The sequence below is a fragment of the Alexandromys fortis genome, unplaced genomic scaffold (genome assembly GCF_014885135.2).
Source record: "Alexandromys fortis isolate MF-2015 unplaced genomic scaffold, M_Fortis_MF-2015_v1.1 scaffold_285, whole genome shotgun sequence".
Classification (NCBI taxonomy): domain Eukaryota; kingdom Metazoa; phylum Chordata; class Mammalia; order Rodentia; family Cricetidae; genus Alexandromys; species Alexandromys fortis.
In genome coordinates, this window is record NW_026068191.1 from 231,498 (window position 1) to 249,910 (window position 18,413).

Genomic DNA, 18,413 nt, shown 5'->3' on the forward strand with positions numbered 1-18,413 from the left:
GAAATCCCTTTTGAAAGGGGCTTTTTTTCCAATTCACTGAAGTAAAGTCTTTGCCCCTTTGTGAGGAAAGCTCATTAACATTCCTCCAGCAGCATCTCACTTTTGTAACTCTGGAGGGAGGTCAAGAGGCCACGATGGAGAGGTAAAAGGGGAAAAAAATGTGGTAAAAAGGAGGAGGTGGAAGAATGGGGGGGGGAGAGCCCTTCCTTTCATAATAAGGCCAGAAAGAAGAGGGACAAACAGGAAAAGAAGATGGCCAAGACTCAGAAAAAAGGCAAATCTTACAGGTTACACAGATACCTGAGAAAATCAGACTGCTGTGTTCCTGAGCTTCTTTCTCCTCCTCACAAAGGAAGTAAATGATGGGAAGAGGGAAAGAGGGTACAGTCCCCTGCCCGGAAGAACCAGAGCCTTTCCTACCTCCGTGTTGGTGTCTCAGTCTAGTGATAACTGATGACCATTAAAATGAGCATTAAAGAGTCAGCCACGAGAGTTTCAAAAAGAGAGGGTGAAACAGTACCTCAGGACCCTAACAGCAAACATCTAGAAAAGAGTAGAGACTCTAGGAACTCGGGAAACCTCTCCACAAGTGGGGCCTGCCCTGACATCCCCAGCATTCAGGACTTGTCAGACTAGCTGGAACTTGTCAGACAAGAACGCAAAACCTATACCCAGGGTTTGCCACCCTGAAGACCCTGACCACAGAGCACACAAGGGTAAAAGAAGGGATTCAGGTGTATGACTAGAAGATAGGACATGGCTGGGCTAGTCTAGACCCAGTCTTACTCAGGTGGACACCATAATTAGAAGTTAAAGGACAATACATTAGATGGCTAGAGTTATGGTTGTCGCTGGATTCATTTTTTAAAATTACGGTGTGGGGCTTTATGCCTATAATCCCAGGACTCTAATGGCTGAGGCAAGAGGAATGCTATGAGTTCCAGGCTAGTCTGGACTGTATAGCTTCAGGCTAGTCTGGACTGTATAGCTTCCGGCTAGTCTGGACTATAGAGCAACAAACAAATAAAATAGATGAATAAATAAAAAATAGTGGATGTCATTTGTTTGTTTTTTTTTTCTGACTCAGCATCTCTGTGTGCAGCCGGTGTTGGCCCTAAATTTATGATAATCCTGTCTCTGCTTCCTGAGTGTTAGGAAGGCAGGTGGGCAGCAGTGTGCCCAGCTGGATGAATTCCCTTTGTGCCTTTCCCCTTTGGTGATGGGGATTAAAGCAGAGCCATTTACCATCCTAGGCAAGTACACAGCCCGACTGCTAGCCACAAGAAAGTCCTTTACACAGAATCCTTCTCAGTTTCTCTGGGTAGCTCTGGCCATCCTGGAACTGCCTCAAACTCCTGAGTGCTGGGATTAAAGGCGAGAGCCACCACTGCCCAGCCACAGTTATTTCTGCCTGGGAACACATCACAAAAAATTCAGAGATTGACTAGAGCCTCCTTTTGGCTTTTACTCTGAAGTGCAGAAAGAACTCATCTGCTGTGCTCTCATAGGCATCCTTTCCCCTGCAAGACCTGGGCAGGACCAGGAAAGACAGCCGCCTGGGGTGCTATTTTAAATAAAATTCCTTCAGATGTATCACTTTTATTTTGCATACTCACTGTCTTGCCAACATAAAATATGCCCTGGTCTCTTGGGCAGGTTACTCCATGTGCCTTCTGATTTATCTGTAATCGGGATTTCCTGTACATAGTAGCTTTATAAAACCGGATGTGGATGTAGTGTATGGTGGCATGCCTGCAATCACAGCACTTAGGTGGCAGAGGCAGGCAGATCTTCTTAGATGTGAAGCCAACCTGTCTACACAGTGAGTTCCAAGCCAGCCAGAGCTACAAGTAAGGGGGAGAGGACAGGAAAAAAAAACTGCTGTGGAAGGACACGGTCCTTGCTGGATCCCCAAATTCCACGTCCAGGTGCAAAGATCCCCAAAGTTGTCCTTTGATCTCCACATTCATGTCCTGTCAGGAACATACATGTGTCATGCACACATACACAATAATAACTTGTTTGTTTGTTTGTTTTCGAGACAGGGCTTCTCTCTGTGTAGCCCTGGCTGTCTTGGAACTCTCTTTGTAGACCAGGTTGGTCTTAAACTCACAGATGCTGGGATTAAAGGCTTGTGCTACCACTGTCTGGCTCAATAACGACTTTTTAATTAAAAATTAAAAAGAAAACCCACTGAGCTAATCTCAAGAGTTGTAATACTAAAATACATCATATAAATGAAAATCTGAACAAATTATCAAAGCTACAACTACATGATTATTATAACATCTATTTTCACACCATCTACCAAATCTTTTGTATTCCCATTTTCACCTGACAATCGCTGACTTCTTGACCTAAAATTCAAAATATACCAGAAAGTTTATATTAAAGTTTATAACCCAGAAGCTGAGCATCATCAAACACAGGGGCACAATTATGGGAAAATCAAAAGGCTCTTGCAAAGATCTTGGGAGAAAAGTTTAAAAAAAAAAAAAAAAGCCAGGGGCAGTCCCAGGGAGGCCCGCAAAGTCCTGGCAGGGAGGAGAGGGTTAAATCCTTTCCTCCGCAGTACAAAAGAAAAGAGTGTGCGGAAAGATTAGGATTTTTGCTTTTACAATAGGAGCTGCAGGAGCGTTGAGAAGAAGCTGAAGGGGAAAAGAGGGGGCGTCTCTTCTTTAGATTTGAGAGACTGAGAGAGAAAGGGCGTCGGGAAGGGCTCACGCTAGTCCGCCCGTCTCTGGGAAGGGAGAATTCCTCTGCTTCACAGTGATTTGCACTGGGGGACAGACAGTCGTTGGCCTCAGACCAGAGAGGGTGATCCGACCAGGTCACCCAGTTAAAACTCAGTGCGTGGTGCCCTCCCTCTCCTACCGCTCTCTACTCGAGAATGTCTCGGCGAAAGCAGCGGAGACCCCAGCAGTTAATCTCCGACTGCTGCGGGGGTCCCAGCGCATCTGAGAACGGTGGGTGCTGGGGACGGGAGCGGGGATGGGAGGGTTTGAGTCAAAACCTGCTTGGTCCAGGCCAGGGCAATGGAGGGCACCTCGGCCATGAGCCAAACCTGAGGAGAATTTGGTCACTGGGATTGTAAAGGACTGCAGACTTCAGGCTGTGAGAGGAGCTGTAGAAGGGAGACACCCCTCTTGGTATCTGTTTGTATTTTTCTTCTTGCTTTTCTCTGGATGAAATGGAGTTTTCAAACTGGCTCTGTCTCCCTACCCAAGAGTTTTCTCTCCAAGTCCTTCTTTGCTCACTGGTCTTTGTGCCGTTGCTAAGTAACGTCATCAGACCTGAAGACCCGTCTCTTAGGGATGGGATTTCCCCCTCTTCTTTCTGGAGAGTTGGGTTGCAAGGGAATGAATTGGATAAACGTGAAGGCTCCCCTGAGGGAGAAGAGAATAAAGTTTCTCATTGTTGGGCTGAGCTGAGACCAGACTAGAGCTCCCTGAGGGAGAGAGCTAATGTCGGTCAGAATGCAGGCTAGCTAGAGGAGAGGCTGGGACTCAACCCCACACTCAGGTTTGTGTTTTAAGGGAGGCAAAGATAATACCTGCGTGCAAGTTAGCATACCTGTTAGTATATGCTATCACTGTATAAGGATCTTGCTAGTTAACTACTTTTGGTTTTTGAGACAATCTCCTTATGTAGCTCAGACCAGCCCTGAAGTCACTCCAGAGCCCAGGCTGGCCTGGAACTTTTGGCAATTCTCCTGGCTCAGGCTTCTGAACAAGTGTGCGCCATCGTGCAATCCATGTTTTTTTCTGTTTTTGTTTTTATCCAACAAATCTCCTGTGGGAGAAGAGAACAAGTAATGTAGCCAAGCTGGCTTTAAGCTCCCGATCATCCTGCCTCTGCCTTCTGTGTGCTGATTGCAGGCACGCAGCAGCACAGCTGGGTGGATAAGTCAGCGCATTCTTAAAACCCTCCAGCATGTGGAAGGCCATGATAGGAAGAGAAGACAATGAAAAGACAGAGTCAGCACAAAAGCTTAGGAATCCAGGTGCTTGTACTTATCTAAGGCTGGTGGTACTCTCTAGGGATGAGCTGGGACTAGGAATTGGTGTCTGTGTCCGGGTGTGTCCGGGTGATGCTTTAATGCAAGCCAGTCTTGAACTAAATAGTATGGCTACATGTGATCACAAGGTGGAAGTCTGGAAGCCCAACTTCTGGACTAATCAGTTGCTTAGCGAACATTTGATATGCCCAAAAATATACAATAATATTAGCCATAAGGGTTCCAAACCTGTATTTTTTAGGATTAGCTTTTGGACAAACTTTGATCCCCCCCCCTTGGCTACCTATGTAAGCTTGGTTGGCTTACTTAGCTTCTCTGTGCCTCAGTTTCCTCATCTGTTAAACAGATTGACAGGTATAATAAACCTTAGTAACTTGTGTAAGTCCTTTGGGGAAATAACCAGCATAAATCACATTTCCTAGTGACACCTACCATCAGTACTTAATGGGAAGAACTATCACCATTACCATATGTGAGGGCAGCGACTACTGAGGAACCTCTGGGCAGCTTCAGCATTTCTTTAGGGACCACAAGAGGCTCTGGGATAGTGTATCTGTGATGACTAGAACCAATCATGGATTGAACTTGTCTTTCCACTTGTACAAAAATGCCTCTAAGTCTTGTCAGTGCAATATGTACAATGAAACCTTAAGAAACAAGTTAAGTTTGGGGTAGGGCACATCTTCCCCAAGCCGATGCTTGGCTAAGATCCCACTGTGCCCATATTTAGAGGTTCTACGGTGATGGCATCCCTCCCTCGGGAGGCACATTAAGCCTCCTTAATGCTGCTGTAGGCCGGATGTTCCCTCCTTGTGCCCTATAGGAGGTTTCCCCTAGAGCCCCAGAGTTCCCTCACAGCCCTGCTTCCCTGCTGGTTTAATCCTGGAACTCGGCTGAACATCACCCCCAGCCCCCAAGAGGCATCTTCTTCTCTCCTTCCTCCCATCTGCTCACTTATTCCCTAAACCATGGCTGAGGGAAGGGTTTCTGTAGAGTCAAAAGCGGCTGCCAGGGTTGTCTTCTCAAGCCTTTTAGGGTACAGCTCCCTCTTGGGGCTCTGAACACCCAAGAGTGTGATGATGTTGCTGTAAGTCCTTTCCTTCAGGACCCATAAAGGTTTACACCCAGTAGAAGCAAGAAAATTAGGACTTTGCATTTGAGCTATGAAAGGCAAAAACTAATATGGCACAGGAAAGCATTTGAAACGCCTGTCAGTCTGCTGTAAGCGTGAGGACAGCGCCGCTTCAGCACACTGTCCGTGGCAGGGGTTCTCAACTTCCTGATGCTGCAACCCTTTAGCATAGTTCCTCATGATGTAGTGGCCCCCAACCATAAAATTATTTTTGTGGCCGAGTAGTGGTGGCTCACGCCTTTAACCCAGCACTCAGGCAAAGGCAAGTAGATCTCTGTGAGTTCGAGGCCAGCCTGGTCTACAGAATGAGTTTCAGGACAGGTTCCAAAGCTAAAGAAAAACCCTGTCTCAAAAAAAAAAAATATTTTTGTTCCTACTTCATAACTGTAATTTTTCCACTGTTATGCATCATAATGCAAATATCTTTGTTTCCTGATGGCTTTAGGCAGTGCTGTGAGAGGTCACAACCCACACAGGTTGAGAACCACTGGTCCATGGCATGTATGCACACACAAATACTGCTAGTAGTACTAATATAATCATCATCATCATCATCATCATCATCATCATAAACAACGTTGGTTTTTTTTTAAGATTTGTTTTAAGTCATAAGAGCACTGATTGTTCTCCCAGAGGACCCAGTGTAGATTTATAGCCCACAGCCATCTGCAATTCTAGTGCCAGGGACCCAATGCCCTCTTATGACTTCCAAGGCCACTAGGCACAAAAGTGGTACAAATAAATAGATGGAGGCAAAACACTCACACATACATACATACATACATACATACATACATACGTACGTACGTACAAGATACAAATAAATGAAACTTTTTTTAAGAAAATCTATCTTAAGAACTCCTAAAGGGCTGGGCATGGTGGTGCTCAACTTTAATTCCAGTACTTAGGAGGCAGAGACAGGTAGATCTCTGTGACTATGTGTCCAGGACTACATAAGGAGACTTTGTCTCAACAACAACCAAAAGAAGGAGGAGGAGGAAGGGTGAGGAGAAGGAGGAGGAAGGAAGAGGAGGAGGAGGAAGAGGAGGGAGGAAGCAGAGGAGGAAGGAAGAGGACAGGGTCTTCATAACAGAACTCCGTAGACTACTTTCTCATTTAGTCTACTTCCATGACCTGAATGGAGGTTTGTTGGGTCTCACCTGCAATTTGACATAGCTATCTGAAATTCTCTCCTGTATAAGCATGTAACATAAAAGCCCTGAAAAATCTATTTCTCCACTTTTCTTCTTGTACTGTTCCCTGACTAGAACACCAAACCTAACAGAATACTTACTGCACATAAGTGATGGGCAGGAAATAGTCAATTTACTTTAAAACTCTAGATAAAGAAAATAACCTCTTCCCCCTACAAAGTCTAGATATCCAAACTAGATAACATAAGGGGTATCCTGGAGGAAATGCTAACTGGTACATCTGGGAAACAAAGGAAATGATCAGAAACCCAGATATTTAGTGAGGAGAAACCAGGACAACAGCCAAGCAGACCTTGGCGGGGAGAAAGGAGTTGGCAGACAGCAAGAACAGCAAAGGCAAGGAAGGCACCCTACCCAAGAAAGTACAGAGCTGAGCTCTCAGGCTTCTGAACCCCTTGAGACGAGTGGGGGGTCAGGAAGAATATATCTCTAAGAGAACAGAAAGTATTTTAGAAGTCTGTGACCATGAGTTCAAGGCCAGCCTGAGCAATTCTAGACCATCAAAACAGAATGGGTGGGGGTGGCAAAGGGGTAAAGGAGAGAGAGGCTGAGTCAGGTTTGGCTACAGCATGAGATAAGGAAGAAGAAAACTCAGTCTTGTTTTCTTCCTTTCTTTTTCCTCCCTTCCTTTCTTCCTTCTTTTCTTCCTTCCTTCCTTTCTTTTTGTTATTGTTTTGTTTTGGTTGGTTTGGTTTTTTGTTTGTTTGTTCGTTTGTTTTTTGAGACAGTATGTCTCTAAGTAATCCTGGCTGTCCCAGAATTCACTCTGTAGATGCCGAACTCAGAGATCTGCCTGCCTCTGCCTCCCGAGTGCCGAGATTAAAGGTGTGCATTACCACCATCAAGCATCAAGGGTTTTCAAACTATTCTGGACTTCAACCCTGGTACAAATTCTTAAAGAAACAAATTCTTTATTTCCTAAGGTTTCAAGGTAGAGAAACTTCCCTCTCATCCTGTTTTGCATTTTGTTTTATTATTATTATTTTAGATATATTTACTTTATTTGTGTGTATTGGTGTTTTGCCTGCATGTATGTCAGTATACCATGTGTGTGCTTGGTGCTCATAGGGGCTAGAAGAGGGTGTCAGGTCCTTTAGAACTGAAGTTACATCCAGTTGTGAGCTGCCATGTGAGTTCTGGGGACCAAATCTTGGTCCTCTACAAGAACAGCAAGTGCTCTTATCTGATAAGATATACCATCTCTATAGCATCTGTACTCCTTACTTCCATTTTCACAAAAGAGAAGTCATAGCCATAGAAGAAGAAGCTTTCCCTGAGCCAGACGTGATGGTGCATGTCTTTAATACCAGCACTCAGGATACAGAGGCGACCTGGTCTACAGAGCTAGTTCCAAGAGAGCCAGGACTACTCGGAAAACTTGTCTCAAAAAACAAAAGAGAGAGGGGGGGAGAAGAAAAGGAAAGAAAGAAAGAAAGAAAGAGAGAGAGAGAGAGAGAGAGAGAGAGAGAGAGAGAGAGAGAGAGAGAGAAAGAAAGAAAGAAAGAAAGAAAGAAAGAAAGAAAGAAAGGAAATATAAAGAAACTTTCCCCAAATTCGTTGAATGTGGCTGCACACAATTTTAATCCTTGCACCTTGCACTCAGAAGAAAAAGGCAAGTAGATCTCTGTGAGTTCAAGGTAGCCTGGTCTACACAATGAGTTTCAAGCCAGCCAGAACTACATAGCCCCATCTCAATCCCCTCCCCCACAAAAAAAAAGAGGAGAAAAAAATCAAAACTGAGACTTCAACTGTTTTGTTTTGCTTTTGTGCTCAATGAAGGGTCAGATCTCTAAAATGACTTTGAGCTCCAAAACAGTGTTTAAATTCCGTGTTGTGCTGCACCCCTTGATTTCAGAAAAGCGTGCATTGAGACTTGGTGGGAGTTTTGAAGATGTTCATGTTCTGATGCAAATGTCTTTCTCACTTGTTACCTGGTGTCCAAGTCCCTCTTCCTCTGTGTACCATCTGGACCAGCCCATGGGTGCATCCATAGGTTTTAGTATAGTAGTTTGGTTTGGCAAAGAAATATGTGTATGACTTACTAGAGGAGACTGAGAGAGAAAATGGGACATTCTTTAAAAAGTGACCCTGGCAACAGTCACAAAATCTATTTATATTTCTGAAGGCTGCCAATCAGTAATGATTCAGTTGAGGTAAGATTTGTGAGGAATAGGGACAGTTAGAAGAGAACAGTCCTCTCAGCTCTGTTATTGGAGTACTTGTCTTTCGTGTGTGTCGTGGGGAGGGATTATATGTGTGTGCTGGAGACTGAGCTCAAGGCCCATGGGCCGGTAACCTTCTGCCACTGGACATCATCATCAGACCTTAATTTCAACGTATAATTTTGTATCCACAATGTGTATCAAGAGTGCAGAAATTAAGTAGTGGCATGGCCAAATCCTGGAATAACAGGCATATGCCAAAACGCCCAGTTTGGGTGTGTCCACATGCCTGTGTTCACTGGGACTAAACCCAGAGCCTCAAGTCATGATAGGTAAGTGTTCTACCCCTGGAAGCAACATTTCCCAGCCTTTTGCTGGACAATAGAATAAGTGAGGGGCTTCATAAAAACACTAATGCTTGAGCTGGGCATGGCGGTGCATACCTCTAATCTCTGCACCAAGGAGTCAGAATGGACTGATCTCTTGAGTCTGGCCTCCATAGCAAGTTGCAGACCAGCCAGAGCTACATGGTGAGACTCTATCAAAATAATAATGATGATGATAATGATGCTAGGATCCCACCCTTAGAATTTTTAAATTTAGCCTTGAGATTGCTTTTTTTTTTTCTTTTTTCCAGTGTTTGTGCTGGAACTCAAAGCTTACTGAGGTCTAGGGTTGTGCACTACTGTGGAGTTATGGCCCCAGCCTAAGGCATTACTATGACCTAAGCTCTAAAGGTAATCCTAGTATAGTAAAGGCTAAGAGTCCCTATTTAGATCCACCGCTCTGCTGCTCAGCCAACCATTCTCTCCCAACCCTGAAGCAGTTTGCCAGGGCACCGGGTTTTTGTTTTCGTTTTATTTTGTGTTGTTTTGTTTTGTTTTTTAAATATTTATTTATTTATTATGTATACAATATTCTGTCTGTGTGTATGTCTGCAGGCCAGAAGAGGGCACCAGACCTCATTACAGATGGTTGTGAGCCACCATGTGGTTGCTGGGAATTGAACTCAGGACCTTTGGAAGAGCAGGCAGTGCTCTCAACCACTGAGCCATCTCTCCAGCCCCCCGTTTGGTTTGTTTTTTGAGACAGGGTTTCCCTGTCTATCCTAGAACTCACTCTGTAGACCAGGCTAGCCTCGGATGCACAGAAATCTGCCTGCCTCTGCCTCCCTGTTGCTGGGATTGGAGGCGTGCGCCACTGCCACCCAGGTCAGGTTTTTGTCTACTTTCCACATTGTGTCCTAAATAGTTCAGGTTAGGGCTGGAGAAATGGCTCAGTGGTTAAGAGAATTGCCTGCTCTTCCAAAGGTCCTGAGTTCAATTCCCAGCAACCACATGGTGGTTCACAGCCATCTGTAATAAAGTCTGGTGCTCTTCTGGCCTGCAGGCACACACAGATAGAATATTGTATACATAATAAATAAATATAAAAAAAAATAGTTCAGGTTAGCCATCAGCTTGTGATGGGGTCAGTGAGGATAATCTTGAACTTCTGATCCAACTGTATGATCCAGAGTGCTAGAATTACAGGTGTGTGCTTGGTTTATGTCGGGGATTGAACCCAGGGCTTTGTGCCTGCTTGGCATGCTCCCTACCTACCAACTGAACTATACCCCCACCCCGGGAACCAGGTTTAGAAGAAAAGCTATTCAGTTCTTTATTTTATTTTGTGTGTTTATTTTTTTATTTATTTTCAAATCTTGTTTTATCTATTTTTGTTTTTTTGACACCAAGTTTCTCTGTGAAAAGCAGTCCAGCCATCACAGACTGCATCTCTTTTCGTACTTTCTGCTCTCTAGGTAAACCATTACCAGTTTAGCCTGCCCCTGTGCTGGATGACTTTAGTTTTGTTTGCGTGAGAATCTTGCTCCCTTTTTCAGGTTAGGCATGGAGTGTAAACGGCACTGAGCAGTAGAAAGTTCCTCCTACAGGTGGCTGTTGATACATCACCTTTCATCAGGTGAAATTTACCTTTAGAGCGTAGATCAGATGACACTGCAGAAAGCACATTTCATTAAAAAGCAAGAAAGGGGACACTGTTTCCCAGGAGAAGAAAAGGAAAGGACTTCACAGAACAGCAATGGGATATCAAATGTTCAGGGCTAATTACCAAACGCTAGGTAGAAAGTCACCATCTGATTCTTCTCTCCGCCCCGAGGGCCTCTTTCTCCAGCCTTGGGATGTGCCTGAGGAGCGCTGGTCAGAAGCCAAAGACCTGAACGCTGCTCCGCTGAACTTGGAAAAGTCACTTAACCTCTGCCATCTTCAGTTTCCTTATCTGTAAAACTAAAGCATTCTGCACTTACCTGTGTCTAAGACGAACTGAAACAGACACCTTCTTCATCTGCAAAAGCCAGGTCTCACCTGTTTCTCACCTTCACAAGACTAAAATCACTGAGATTATCTGAAGTTTTAAAACATCAACCTGTAAATTGTTTTCAATTTATAAAGGCAGTATTTACTTTTTTCTTTTTTGACAGGGTCTAGCTGTATAACCTAAAGAGCTCCCTATGTAGATGCGTAGACTAGGTCAGTCTCGCATTCACAGAGACCCGCCTGCCTCTGCCTCCTGAGTGTCACCACTCTCAAACTACTTGATAAAATTTTGATTAGATTTACTAAGATTTGATTTTGGTTCACCTGACCTTCCCACCCTCCCACCCCCTCACCCCCAAAATAGACTCTAACTTAGACATGTCAATGATATTGCAGAGAAGTTAACAAGATTGAGGGATGAGGGCTAAGCACGTAGCTCAATCATGCAGGGGTGCAGTGGACCAAAGTCTGTCTTAGCCATAAATGAGTTTGAGGCCAGTCTAGGCTACAGAAGAGTCTATAAAAAAAAGAAAAAAAACAACCAACCAACAAACAAAAGGATGTTATTTTAGTGTGTGTTTATTTTAGGTAATCATATTATTAAAAATATAAACCCCTATTCCATAATATTTAAGGCTCTTTAAACTTTAAAAAGTTCCTCATTTATATTCTCTTTTTATGGAAATTCCTATATATGTTAATACTATTCCTAGCATTTTATAGTGGGCATACAGCTCAGCGGTGAGACACTCGGCACAAGGCTTGTTTCTAGTAACATGCACAATTTTTAAAAAAAGGCAACAAAAAACAGTTTTCAATTTTTCTGCTTTCAAAATATTCCTCTGATAAAGATCATATACATAAAATATTGTCTCTTTATAAAAAAAGGGAGATGGTGGCATATTTGGTGGCACACGACTTTAACCCCAGTGCTTGGGAGGCAGAGGCTCTGTGAGTTCAAGGCCAACCTGGGCTACAGGGTGAGTTTCAGTGCAGCCCAGGCTGCTATACAAAGAAACTGTGTGTGTGTGTGTGTGTGTGTGTGTGTGTGTGTGTTGGGGGGGGTATGAGCAAGAATGTGACCCCAGCATTTGAGGAAGAAACAGGAGGCTTAGGGGGCTTCTTACTAGACTTAGCCACACCGCCAGCCAGAGCTACATAGTAAGAACATGGTTCAAAATATATAAAAATAAATAAAAGGACAATATGAGTTTTTGACCACTTCCACCAAACCACAAATCCAAGACCATGGATTTATTTTATTTTTACATGTAAAAATAAAGGATTTTAGGAAATGAGGGACTCTTTAAATCTCATTTCAAGGAAGAAAAGTACCTGGTCTGAGGCACTGTATCCCCGCTTTCCCCGGTGGAGGTGAGCAGGTGCCAGCCTTGTCTAGGAATTCAGATCTAATTGGGGATGTTAGGGGCTTTGGACTAGCGGCAGACTGTGAAAGCCCATTCCGCATCCTCCTCATTGTTTCAGGAGGAGCTCCCCTCCCCCAAGGTTGGAGCTGGAAGGACCTCCATAGGCTTTTGCAAGCTAATGTCTTTAATTGTCCGTGTTAGGGACCGGGAGCAGGGGGTAGGGAGGGGGAGTGGGCAGTAGAGAAGAGGGTACGGAACAGGAAAGGGTTTCTTTTAAGTACGAACTCAATGCTTTTGGTATAGGGCCGGTGGCCTGAGGACTAGCTTGTGTTTACCTGTTATTCTGGGGGAAGGGCTTAGTGTTCCTCAAGAAGGGGTCCTCAGATTACTTTCTTGGAAATCTTGCAATCGCCCCCCCGCCAGGAACTTCTTTTTTTAAGAAGGACGAGGATAGAATGGGAGCAGGGATGAAAATAAAACTTGAGATCTTTCTGTGATGTGTGCGTTGATAAGGGGGTGGGTGTTTGGGTGGCTCCTCCCACTTTTGTCCTCCGACCTCTGAGGCCGGCCGACCACCCTTTGGAATCCACGTTTTTCCAAGCTCAGCAAATCCTTTATCCGAAGAAAAATTACTGAAGCCTATCGCCTTAATCTATTGAGCGGGCAATGTTTCCCACTGAGTGCTTGGGGCTGACCCGGTGGGAGCAGCTAGGATAAAGACATCTAGGGTGGGGAACTGGCCAGGATAGGGCACAGTGGGCCCCCAAGGTGCGTCACAGCACCTGTCCCAGAGCCTGGGTAAAACTCCCTCGCTTGCCCCCTGGACACACTCTCTGCTCTTGCCTCCTCCCTGGCAGCTCCTCCTCCCCCATCTCCCCTCAACCAGCGTTCGCGCTCCAGCTCCTCCCCTCCTCTGCGCCTTCTCGCTCCCCTCCCCCTCTGCCGCTGTTCCCTGCCCCCGCCACCGCCGACCTCCTCCGCAGTCTGGGCCGCTGGGCGCAGAGACTGCCGCAGCGCCGGCGGTCACCGACGCCTCCCCAGACCGGATACCCATTGTGTCCTACCCCATCCCGCTGTCCACTTCCCCACGGCCATGGCGCAGGAAACCGGGAGCAGCTCTCGACTCGGGGGGCCCTGCGGGGAGCCTGCGGAGCGCGGAGGTGCGGTAGGGCCAGGCTTGGGCAGAGATGGGGGCTGAGGGGACGCTTGCGTATAAGGACTTTAAGTGGACGGATAAAATGTGTGATTCTACACATAGGCCCCCGTTCTCACATCCATTCCCACTCTTCCTGGGCCAGGGGAGGGGGAGGGGTGACGGAGGAGGCTCGGAGTGTGCGCGCTCTGTCCCCCTTCCCCTTTTGCTGGGTGTCCGGGAGCAACGCGGGTCGGGTTCAGTCCGAGCCCTAGCTTCCTTCCCACCCTAACCCGCGGTTCCTGGGTTGCCCGTTCTTTATAGCTTCCGTTACCCAACAAAACCGCATTACCCACACTCTCTCCTTGTCTTTCCCCTAGGTGATGCTAGCGAGGAGGACCATCCCCAAGTCTGTACCAAATGCTGCGCACAATTCTCTGACCCGACCGAATTCCTCGCTCACCAGAATGCATGTTGTACTGACCCACCCGTAATGGTGATAATTGGGGGCCAGGAGAACCCCAGCAACTCTTCAGCCTCCTCTGCACCCCGGCCAGAGGGCCACAATAGGCCCCTGGTCATGGACACAGAGCACAGTAATGCCCCAGATTCTGGGTCTTCTGGGCCCCCTGATCCTACCTGGGGGCCAGAGCGAAGAGGAGAGGAGTCTTCTGGGCATTTCCTGGTCGCTGCCACAGGTACAGCGACTGGGGGAGGTGGGGGCCTGATCTTGGCCAGTCCCAAGCTGGGAGCAACCCCATTACCTCCAGAATCTACCCCTGCACCCCCTCCTCCACCACCTCCCCCTCCCCCTTCAGGTGTAGGCAGTGGCCACTTGAACATCCCTTTGATCTTGGAAGAGCTGCGGGTGCTACAGCAGCGCCAGATCCATCAGATGCAGATGACGGAACAAATCTGTCGCCAGGTGCTGCTGCTTGGCTCCTTAGGGCAGACGGTGGGTGCCCCTACCAGTCCTTCAGAGCTACCTGGGACAGGGACTGCCTCCTCCACCAAGCCCCTACTGCCCCTCTTCAGTCCCATCAAACCTGTCCAAACTGGTAAGACACTGGCACCTTCGTCCTCCTCTTCCTCCTCTTCAGGGGCAGAACCCCCTAAGCAGGCTTTCTTCCACCTTTACCACCCGCTGGGATCGCAGCATCCCTTCTCTGTCGGAGGGGTAGGGCGAAGCCACAAACCTACCCCTACCCCCTCCCCCGCCCTGTCAGGCAGCACAGATCAGCTGATTGCCTCACCTCATCTGGCATTCCCAGGCACCACAGGACTCCTGGCAGCTCAGTGTCTTGGGGCAGCAAGGGGTCTTGAGGCTGCGGCCTCCCCAGGGCTCCTGAAGCCAAAGAATGGAAGTGGTGAGCTGGGCTATGGGGAACTAATCAGTTCCTTGGAAAAGCCTGGTGGAAGGCACAAATGCCGCTTTTGTGCCAAAGTATTTGGCAGTGATAGCGCCCTGCAAATCCATCTTCGTTCCCACACTGGAGAGAGGCCCTATAAGTGCAACGTCTGTGGTAATCGCTTCACTACTCGGGGCAACCTCAAAGTACATTTCCACCGGCATCGTGAGAAGTACCCACACGTGCAAATGAATCCACATCCCGTGCCGGAGCACCTAGACTACGTTATCACCAGCAGTGGGCTGCCTTATGGAATGTCTGTGCCACCAGAAAAAGCAGAAGAGGAGGCAGCCACGCCGGGCGGAGGCGTTGAACGCAAACCTCTAGTGGCCTCCACCACGGCACTCAGTGCCACAGAGAGCCTGACAATGCTGTCCACTGGCACAAGCACATCCGTGGCTCCTGGGCTCCCTCCTTTCAACAAGTTTGTGCTCATGAAAGCCGTGGAGCCCAAGAGTAAAGCTGATGAAAATACTCCTCCAGGGAGTGAGGGCTCAGCCATTACCGGAGTAGCAGATGGTGGCGCAGCAACCCGAATGCAGCTAAGTAAGCTGGTGACATCGCTGCCAAGCTGGGCGTTGCTGACTAATCACCTGAAGTCAACTGGAAGTTTCCCCTTCCCCTATGTGCTAGAACCCTTGGGGGCCTCACCTTCTGAGACCTCAAAGTTGCAGCAGCTGGTAGAGAAGATTGACCGCCAAGGAGCTGTGGCTGTGGCCTCTACTGCCTCAGGAGCTCCGACCACTTCTACCCCTGCACCTTCATCCTCATCTTTAGGACCTAACCAGTGTGTCATCTGTCTCCGGGTGCTGAGCTGTCCCCGGGCTCTACGCCTCCATTATGGACAACACGGCGGCGAGCGGCCCTTCAAGTGTAAAGTGTGTGGCAGAGCTTTCTCCACAAGGGGCAATTTGCGTGCACATTTTGTGGGTCACAAGACCAGTCCAGCTGCCCGAGCCCAGAACTCCTGCCCCATCTGCCAGAAGAAGTTCACTAACGCCGTCACTCTGCAGCAACATGTCCGGATGCACCTGGGGGGTCAAATCCCCAACGGTGGTTCCACACTCCCTGAAAGTGGGGGAGCTGCCCAGGAGAGCAGCTCTGAGCAATCTACAGCCTCTGGACCAGGGAGCTTCCCCCAACAGCAACCCCAGCAACCATCACCAGAGGAGGAGTTGTCTGAGGAAGAGGAAGAGGATGAGGAAGAAGAGGAAGATGCGACAGATGAAGATTCCCTAGCAGGAAGAGGCTCAGAGAGTGGGGGTGAGAAGGCCATATCAGTGAGAGGTGACTCAGAAGAGGTATCTGGGGCAGAGGAGGAAGTGGGAGCAGTAAGCGCAGCACCCACTGCGGGGAAGGAGATGGATAGAAGTGAGAAAGCCACTCAACAATCCCTGCCACCACCTCCACCTGACAACCTGGATCACCCCCAGCCCATGGAGCAGGGAACCAGTGATGTTTCCAGAGGCATAGAAGAAGAGGCCAAATTGGAGGGGACACCAAGCCCCATTGCAGCACTCACCCAAGAAGGGGAGGGCACCAGCACCCCTTTGGTGGAGGAGCCAGGAGAAGGCAGCAGCAGAAAGGCCTGTGAAGTGTGTGGCCAGACCTTTCCTGCCCAGGCAGCACTGGAGGAGCACCAGAAGAACCATCCTAAGGAAGGGCCGCTCTTCACTTGTGTGTTCTGCAGGCAGGGCTTCCTTGACCGTCCTACCCTCAAGAAGCACATGCTGTTGGCTCACCACCAGGTACCACCCTTTGCACCCCATGGCCCTCAGAATATTGCTACTCTGCCCTTGGTCCCTGGCTGTTCCTCTTCCATCACTTCTCCAGGGCTCTCTCCGTTCCCTCGAAAAGATGACCCTGCCATCCCATGAGCCTGTTTTCTGTACCCAGTCTCCATGACCCAGGGCACAGAAACTGGGCGCTCCATAGAAGGACTTTCAAAACTTAGCCTTCCCTTTTCTCAAGTTTTGACATGATGTTTCTACGGCTTCTCTCTAGTCCCTGACCTTAAAAATTGAGTGAGTTCCAGGAAAAGCTCCAAAGCTACAGAGAAATCCTGTCTCCAAAAACAAAAACAAACAAAAAAATTGCGTTTAAAAGGGAATGCCCTGTAAGAAATTTGTATCACCTTTTTGTTCTTTGTAGCTAAGGAAAATGAATTCTCTGTAGCTTTCATTCTCAAGGGGAGCCCTTCCTCTTCTCCCTTTCCCTCTGGCAGGCACGTGAGAACTGCCATCTTTGGAATGGCAGCTTCACTCAAAAGGGCAGACCACGGTCTATGCTATTCCGTGGTGATCTGGACCTTCTTGAGAAGTTTGTGAGGGGTGGGTTTCTTACCTCTCTGCAACTGGTACACAGTTGTTCCTGTCAGGTGGCCTATGCAGCAAGCCCTGGAATTCTAGATTCACCTGCAGTACCACTTCGGCCGTAGCACCATCATTGCTATTAAGAACAGGAACTGTGCTTGAGAAGGTGACCCCAACATGATCCAGAAGGGTCTAGGAGAACATAGCCTCTCTCCTGTTTCTGCCTCCCATACCCAGGTGGTGCCTACCAAGCACACCAGAGAAAAGTAGCAAGTTATAACTTCTATCTCCTTCCCCCTACTCCAGAAGGTGCTGCAAAGAAGAATGAAGGATTAGGATGCTTTTTCAGTATGTCTCTTGACTTGTCACATTAAGGCAAAGAGGTTGGCTGGTCAAGATGCAAGGACTCCTTCAACTTCTCATTTATCCTCCTAACCAACAAGCAGATCTCTTGCCAAGAGGTCTCCCATGGGCTATATAAAGTATAAAGTTCCTAACTTTAAACTTATTGGTGAGGGTGGTTAGTGAAGTAATCATGACTGAAGGAGTGTTGCTGAATCAGGGATTTCGGGGAACCTATTTGCTGAAGAATGGGATGGCACAGAAGAGAGAGGAGCTTCAGCTCTGGTTGAGTGTGACCTTCATGACGTTCCTTTGGGCTAATGGTGAGGTGGTGTTGCAGCAGCAGCAAGGGTCAGGGGACTTCCTGGCACTAGAGTGCTTTTAGTTTTAGATGACTCCCGATTTTATCCCTTTGCCCCTTGTATGTCCTTCATCTTCTCAAAACCCTTTCCCTCCCCAGCTTTGCCTGATCGTGGACCAGAGCTTATGTCTTCATTTTTCTGTATGTTTCCAAGAGTCCCAGACATTGGGAGATGAGCTTCAAGTGGTTCCTCCCTGCCTCTCTGTTGTGTAGTGAGATGTAGTACTTACTCTTAACATAGGATCCTGTGGAACAGGAGTTCTGAGGGGAGACTGGATTTTGCTGATGTAAACGATGATTCGAAAGTAGCGACTCCAGAGCTCCTAACACAGACGTGTGTAAGAGCAGAGTGGGGGATACACGTATCTGTCCCTCCGTCATTAAAGGTGTTTTGGCCAAGTGTTTGTGTGTTTCTCCTTATTTTGTGGATAAATACCCAGATGGGGTGTGATATTGGCATTCGCTGGCACGGAGATTCCCTTCCCACTCTTTTCTCCTGCCAAAGCAAAACATATGGTATAGAAATACTTATTTACTCAGCTTTGTCCCGAAACAACTTCCACTGAGTGTGATTTCACTCTGAGGGAAAAAGGTTTTTTTAAACGGAGATTTTTTTTCTTTTAAAAGGTATTTGCCCAGTCTCCAG

At 47.4% G+C, this 18,413-nt stretch overlaps 1 protein-coding gene across 3 annotated transcripts; it reads left to right on the forward strand.

Annotated features, from left to right (window-relative positions):
• The first annotated feature begins 2,719 nt into the window (after positions 1-2,719).
• Sall2 (spalt like transcription factor 2) lies at positions 2,720-18,413 on the forward strand. Of its 3 annotated transcripts, XM_050129527.1 has the most exons (3): positions 2,720-2,966; positions 13,724-14,041; positions 14,162-18,413. In XM_050129527.1, the coding sequence occupies exons 1-3, from the start codon at positions 2,891-2,893 to the stop codon at positions 16,627-16,629; spliced, it is 2,862 nt and encodes a 953-aa protein (XP_049985484.1). In that variant the 5' UTR covers positions 2,720-2,890; the 3' UTR covers positions 16,630-18,413. The 3 variants fall into 3 exon arrangements, with proteins under 3 accessions (XP_049985484.1, XP_049985482.1, XP_049985483.1); XM_050129525.1 differs by having other exon boundaries at positions 2,721-2,966; positions 13,724-18,412; XM_050129526.1 differs by lacking the exon at positions 2,720-2,966 and adding an exon at positions 12,774-13,371 and having other exon boundaries at positions 13,724-18,409.

What these genes read in the sequence shown, in the direction of transcription:
- Sall2 (XM_050129525.1), top strand. Translation starts at nt 2,891, where the DNA reads ATGTCTCGGCGAAAGCAGCGGAGACCCCAGCAGTTAATCTCCGACTGC. An exon ending in TCCCAGCGCATCTGAGAACG is followed by an intron (nt 2,967 to 13,723) that starts GTGGGTGCTGGG and finishes TCTTTCCCCTAG; the next exon opens with GTGATGCTAGCGAGGAGGAC.